The sequence below is a fragment of the Erigeron canadensis genome, chromosome 4 (assembly GCF_010389155.1).
Source record: "Erigeron canadensis isolate Cc75 chromosome 4, C_canadensis_v1, whole genome shotgun sequence".
Lineage (NCBI taxonomy): Eukaryota > Viridiplantae > Streptophyta > Magnoliopsida > Asterales > Asteraceae > Erigeron > Erigeron canadensis.
In genome coordinates, this window is record NC_057764.1 from 3,065,889 (window position 1) to 3,073,574 (window position 7,686).

General features: G+C 32.6%; 1 protein-coding gene across 1 annotated transcript; it reads left to right on the plus strand.

Annotated features, from left to right (window-relative positions):
- Positions 1–589: 589 nt before the first annotated feature.
- Positions 590–5,808, plus strand: LOC122598234 (ATP-dependent 6-phosphofructokinase 2-like). Its single transcript, XM_043770836.1, has 2 exons — positions 590–1,210; positions 4,856–5,808. The coding sequence occupies exons 1-2, from the start codon at positions 641–643 to the stop codon at positions 5,675–5,677; spliced, it is 1,392 nt and encodes a 463-aa protein (XP_043626771.1). The 5' UTR covers positions 590–640; the 3' UTR covers positions 5,678–5,808.
- Positions 5,809–7,686: the final 1,878 nt, after the last annotated feature.

Here is a 7,686-nt window from a genome sequence, read left to right on the forward strand (position 1 = left end):
TTGAACCCTGGTCTCCCAAGATCCAAGCATCATTACAGGACTTCAGAATGCTGCTGGGGTTTTTAACCCATTGGCGTCACTTTCTTATTACTATTATTTTTCTTTTTTCTCTTAATCATTCACTTTCAAATTTAATACCTCAAATACCTTTACTTTATATTAACAAATTTAAATATTTCTAACTAAATATATCTATTAATTATACCTTTGATAGAAATTAATTACTTTTATATTGTCTTCATTAAATCGAATATTTTTATATTAATAAACACCAATCTTTAAATCAATGTCACCAACGCAACCCGTCGTTATCGACGTCACTAGTTACCTGTACAGCTACGTTGCGTGGGCAACTTTATAGTATCGACATAAAGTCAATGGAAACATTTAAGTTACTGGTCACCTTTAGTTCCGGTCGTGGGTCCATCGAATGGGAATACTGTATAGTAGCATTTCACCTGGTGTCACACTGCTGGTTCGCCACGTATCTATAAGTTTTACACGTATGATATATTAGACTTTTATATACACGAGAAAGTGAAACACACCTTGAAAACTCTACTTGTTCTTCCACGTCCTCGATCCCTTCTTTCTTTCAAAATTATCAATTAATTTTGTTGTTTTGAACCAGCAGCTAGCCATGAACAATAATAATCAACACATCGAACCAGCCATGTCAATTAACGTTAAACTCGTAAGCGTTCCACACCTAACAAACTACATTAATAATCCAGACCAGCTCCAAACTCGGACCACACCTCTAGAACACAACCCGTTATACCGTCCTTCAGATACATTCTATCTCACCCAATCTGACGTCATCCTACGTCCTACCCTCTACGATCTCAGTTTAAGAAACAACAATTCCTCTTCATCATCATCCGCGTACCACCGGGCTGGACCACGGAAAGAAATATATTACGAGCCGCAAAAAGTGCGAGCAGCCATTGTGACTTGCGGGGGCCTTTGCCCCGGCCTTAATACGGTTATCCGTGAACTTGTTGTTGCATTGTGGGAGCAATATGGTGTTAGGGATATATTTGGGATAAAGGCTGGTTATCGCGGTTTTTATTCGACCGAACCGGTTCGGCTTGATGCGAAAATGGTTCATAATTGGCATAAGAGAGGTGGGACTGTACTTGAGACCTCTAGAGGTGGTTTTGATCTTCATAAAATCGTTGATGCTATCCAAAATCATGGATTTAATCAGGTTCATTTCTTTCTATATAATGATTTTTTCTTCATTTTAATCGCAATTTAGTACAAGGATAATATATATAGCAAGTATTTTTGAAGATTTATTTTTTAATATATATATATATATATAGTTAAAAGATAAAATGAGAACTAAAATTTTGTCGAGGACTACGAGAACCAATCTTAACCATCAAAAGACTTAATCAATGGTCATAATTAATTATGATTTTTAATTAAATAAAAGAATTTATAATAGCATCTTATAACAAGAAAGGGTAGTTTAGGAATATTATTTGTAACCGTTTTTTGCTATCTGCCATTCTCGTGGAAACAAAGCTCATCTAGTGATATACATATGATTTAAATAATTTCTTGTTGACTTTTCATCATTTTAAACCATTAACTGTACTTGTACTATTTCTTATATTCCCATTGATTTTTGTACGCAAATAAAATTAATGCACATATGATATAACTATGCAAAATTAACTTTAACTAATACTACGAAAAGTGAAGATCGAACAATATCAACTCACATGTGTACATTTAAATTTAATAACTATGTATTAGAAAAATACTTTATATGCTTACATGTGTACATAGATTGTACACTTATGCACATCTTAAAACAAATAGAATAAAAAGGCACGATCTATGAACATGTTGGAACAATATCAAAACATATATGATTATATTATTTTAGTAACATTTTGTCGTTAAAAAATAATAAGAATAACCATATTCCTGTCTGTCCATATATTTATGCAACTAATGTTCACAAATAATTATATTTGTTCAAACGTGTGCAACTAATGTTCATAGATTTTCATATTGTTCACATGTGTATGGAACTAATATTCATAGATTTTTATACTTGTACACATATGTATGCAACTAATGTATATTAATTCTAATTATTTATTATGATCGCTTATAAATTGACGTGATAGTAAAAATAGAAATTAAAATTGATAAAGAAAATTACAATATAAAGTGAATGTCTAATTGCATTTTATAATTAACAAACACATTTCACGAGAACAGAATTCAAATGTAATAGTAGTAAATTAGGAAATTTTATGTCAAATTGATTAAACGGTTAAAGTTATTGAGAGATTTATGGGATTTAATATTCATATTTAATCTAATAAAAAATGTATATAACAAAAATACAAAAATACCCTTATAGATTATTGGTTCTCTTAGTTCTCGACAATTATTTGGTTCTCACAATAACTCAACTCTCTCTCTATATTTATATATAACATTGAGAAATAGTTGTTTCCATGATAAATTTAAAGGGAAATGATTAATTGTCCTAACAAATCTTCCTAAAATTTCTTTTAATCTTTTAACAATAGGATTATACAAGGGGTAAGATTAAGAAAGAGTATGAAATCCACATGTCATATTTATAAAATTTTAGGAAGACTTTTAGCGGAGAATTATTAATCATTTTCCAAATTGAAAAGAAAAAAAAGTAGATATTGTAAGCAATCATTGAATATATATATATATATATATGGTTGAGATATTTTGAGACCACCTCTTAATTTAAGACCAACTAGGACATTGATTTTTGTACACCATCATCATCTACTACGATATACAAGACTTTTTTGTAAAAACACTAAGACTTTCCAGCGACGGGCGAACCAGAAAATCATACGTAAGTTAACTTACACATGTGTAGTTAGTCTCAAATTATCTTTTCCCTATATATATATGTATATATATACATATAGGGGAGTCATCCAATAAGAACAAATTAAAAATAAGAACATGTAAGAACTAATAGGACACTCCCACAACAACCATTAGAAATGATAATTTAGACAATTCAAAAATACATTTAATTTAGATATTTTAGAAGTGATTATTATTTATTAATTCATTAAACTGCCGTTTCAAATTTAATTTGATATATCAAAACGGCTTCTCCATATTCCATATTTTTAATCACTTAAATTATATATACCAATAATACATGTTCTATATTTGTTTCGATGACTTAATAAAATTAATAATTGCCATTAAAGTAAAGAATGACTACTGCCACCGTCCAGTTTTTTTTTTAATTTTTTGTCCCGTTTGTTATTTATTTTCTTAAAAATAGGTGTAATAAGTGTTTACGCATTATTTTTTGTCCTGTTTGATTTTTATTTTCTCAACAGTAGGTATAATAAGTGTTCGATTTGCATGAATTCAGAAACATTCAATTGTCCTATGTAATATGGATGCATAGTTTCTTCGATGCACGAAACATCTTTAAACAAATTAATGGATGCACAACTCTTAAATGAAGAGGATGCATAACTCGGCTATAAAGTGAACCCACAAACCTTTTTTAGAAAATTGATGCATGACTGTGCTATAAAAGAGGATGCAAATTTTCACTTAAATGTGGATGCAGAAATTGATATTGGATGCACAAATCAAATGAAAAAAATTGGATGCAAAATTCGTATATAAAGAGGATGCAATTTTAATGTCAAATTTCAATACCTATATAAAAAGGATGCAAACGAGAATACACAAGTAATTTTTTTTTAACTTCAAACTAGTTATATTATTATGCAATAATAAAGTTTGAATAAATTTCCTGCGTAAATTCAATATTTTATATAAGTATTCATCCTTAGTTTACAATAAAAGTGTGAACATGAAGTGTAACTACTAATTGGGAAAACTGCCATGAACATGATAGCATGCATATTTTTATTTTTTGTTTTTCTTTTCTTTTTTTAATTTTCAATTACTTTTGTATCCTTTAAAATACATGTAAAAAGACATATCTACCATTAATTCTATTAAATATTACAAAAATACCCTCAATCATCTTAGCCTTCAATTTTATCCATCCAATGACCAAAAACTGTTCTCACTGTTCTTATTTTCAACTTATTCTCACTGGAAAGCCACCCTATACATATGCATATATATATCATAACAGTTGATTAGTCGATTTTAAACTTAAATCATATCTACCCTTATAATAATTTGACCTTGTTGTTATATATCTTTTACGTTTTGATATTTGAAATATCCATAATCCATTCTACCCTTAGCATGCTTATTTAGTGTTTATATGATTTTTTGGCAAGCAATTATTTTGTGTCGATGAACCACCAATTCATAGATTAATTAGTATCTAGAGGGATATGAGTTGAGTTTTGATAATCTTTTTGTGAACAAAATGTTCCCAATAATGGAGATATCAGTTTTCATAAAAATGAGTTTCCTCAATAATTGAAGTTGGGTATATGAAAAGACATTTCACTGAGTCCAAATTTGTCGTTCAAAAATATAATTTGTACCGAATTGATAAAGTTAGATATTATGTCTTTTGTAAAAAAGAAGCATAAGTTACTTGTATAACTCCTCAAAATAGTTCCTTTCCTTCACATTTGGAGTGGAGTTATGAGATTGGGTTATGTAATTGGGCCTGATATAGATCATGAATATGAATATATATCCAATTATCCAAATGATTTAAAACGTGAACCAGTTCCTACTTTCTGCACTCAAACTTTAATGTATTCTGCCTTTTTCTTTTGATATTTTTAATAACCTTTGTTTTTTGCTGTTTAATGCAATGGTCACTAGTATTAAAGTAATTTGGGTGTTTTGGGGTTTTAATAATCTGTATAAACTATAGGTATACATAGTTGGGGGAGATGGAACTCTACGCGGAGCTGTGAAAATTTTCAATGAAATTCAACGTCGCAAATTATATGTGGGTGTTGCTGCAATTCCAAAAACAGTAGATAATGACGTGGGAATCATTGATAGGTCATTTGGGTTTCAGACAGCTGTGGAGAAGGCCCAGCAAGCGATCAGTGCAGCTCACGTAGAGGCGGAGAGTGCACCAAATGGTATAGGCCTTGTTAAACTCATGGGTCGGAGCACGGGCCATATTGCTCTTAGTGCAACCCTAAGCAGCCGTGATGTTGATTGTTGTTTGATACCTGAAAACGAGTTTTACCTAGAAGGAAAAGGAGGTCTGTTTGACTTTCTTGACGACCGACTAAAGCAAAAGGGTCATGCTGTTGTGGTGGTGGCAGAAGGAGCCGGACAAAATATAATACCAAGAACTGATGCCCAGAAAGAAGAAAAGGATGAATCCGGTAATCCTGTTTTTTTAGATGTAGGGGTGTGGTTGAAATCCGAGTTGAAGAGGTGGTGGGATAGGGATCATAAAGGCGAGTTGTTTACAGTCAAGTATATTGATCCTACGTACATGATCCGTGCAGTTACACCAAATGCTACCGATAATCTTTACTGTACACTCCTGGCACACTCGGCTATTCATGGGATAATGGCTGGGTACACGGGGTTTGTAGCTGGTCCGATTAATGGAAACTATGCATATATTCCAATGGATGAGATTTCTGAAACCAAAAATCAAGTCAACACCAGCGACCATAACTGGGCTTGGGTCAGATCTGTCACTGCACAACCTGATTTTCAAAGGACTTGAACCCTTTTGTGGTTCTCTTGCAAAACATAATGTGGGATGAAGTTGAATCATAGCATCAATATTCTTGTTAATTGACGGTAAAAGAAGAGAATACTGTAAGCCTTTGTATACGTAATGTGTTTAGATTTAAGAGATGCACAACAAAAGCTTCCTGTGCTTATAGTATTTGTTACAGAATAATAGTCTCGCAAAAAATAGCTGCAGGGTTTAGAAAGTTATATATCAGAGGTGGCAAAATGGGTAAGATGGGTTGGCCGCTTGGCCTAAAATAGCAAAATGGTTCATCTTGAAAATAGGTCAAACAGATCCGCGCCAGCTTTAGGTTTGTTACTGTTTCAAGCTTGATTGAAACAAAAAGAACGTGACCACCTCTTTAAGCACTATCATGAACTATTAAAACTGAATAAGCTCAACCCACATATTCTTTTTATTTGACCACTAATAGACATGGACAGAGTCAAACAGAAGCTCGGAAATGAATTTCTACATTAGCGGAACGAACTTCGACTCATTTGCAATACAGGGTCTCAGCAAAATACATTAGCAGAGCACAATATAGGGTAACAGCTCAAAAATAAAAGGATCTTACACTCAACATCCCTAACATTTTCCAAGGCTTTATACGGGGTTCTCAGCAAAATATGTGTTGGCATTGCTGTTTTTCACAGAATATGTGTTGGCATTGCTGTTTTTCACAGATTTGACAAGAATGCACTTACGATAATGCATGAGTATGACGAGAGTAAGTGCCCGTGCGTTGCGGCGGTGAGATGGTGGGGTGATATTCAGGTTATAGAGTGTGATATGTCATAAAGTGTGATAGGTCATAGGTAAACCTGACAAAATGGGCAGGTCGGACGGGTTTGGGTAACGGGTCAAAGCGGGTGTGGGTCCAAATGGGTAATTTTAGAAATGCGGGTCAAACGGGTACGGGTAAAAGCGGGTTGAGTGCGGGTTTACCCGGATTTTTTTTTTTTTACAAATCAAAATCATCACTCTTTGAAATAAAATTTTTATCCTTATGTAATTTATATATTTTTTACCTAATTAATGTAAAAATATTAAATATTACTATAAAATATATATTAAAAAAATCAATGAAGAAAGCTGTAAACGTACTAAAACTAGATAGAAGGTTTATTTTTAAATATTTTCATTCATTCCAATATATTGTAATAAAAAAAATAGATGTACAGTAATATATATAGTAATAAAATAAATGTAGATAAGATATACTATCACTTCACTGTTAAAGATCAGTGGTCACGTGTAAGGTATTTGAATGTTTCCAACTTTCCATCTTAAAAAGAAACCGCCATTTACATATTTCTATCTCAAAACTCAGTAAAGACAATGTTAAAAATCATAGTTTTCTGCTGCCTTACGCCAGAAGATATTACTGGCAACATCACCACCCCCGCCACTGTCAGTCATCGGAGGTTTGTCGGCGTCGACATCTATGGCAGCATCAGATTCTAGTGCAAGAGAACCGACAACAACTACGAAAGTGAGCGGAAGTTGATGAATCGTAATTAACATGTGTTAATACCTCGCGTTTTCAACCTAGGTGTGACTTTATAACAATGGGTCAGTGGTTGCTGACCCGCTCGATCCGCACGTGGAGTTCAAGACTTACTTGAAATACTCAATTAGACCCGTTATTTAAATTTAAGGTTGTCCATGTACGCGCGGTTGATGTTCAAAGTTACACAAACTTACCCAAACAAAAAGGAATGGGTAAGTTTTGCCAAGCCTGGTCATAAGAGTTAATATGTCATAGAGTATGATAGTCAAATGTTTAGCCGTACGGGATCCGTCCTTAGATTTAAAAATTCGTCGAAAGTATATCGAATGACATCTCTAATGAAAGAGCATGAAATTTTAAGAACACCCATATAATTTATCGATGTACGGTTTTTGAGATAAAAGATTTTGAATGAATTGGAGGAACAAATGATTTATGGAGGAGAAAGAAAAAAAATGATTGATTGAGATTTGAGGAGAGAGAA

What these genes read in the sequence shown, in the direction of transcription:
- LOC122598234 (XM_043770836.1), top strand. Translation starts at nt 641, where the DNA reads ATGAACAATAATAATCAACACATCGAACCAGCCATGTCAATTAACGTT. An exon ending in AAAATCATGGATTTAATCAG is followed by an intron (nt 1,211 to 4,855) that starts GTTCATTTCTTT and finishes TATAAACTATAG; the next exon opens with GTATACATAGTTGGGGGAGA.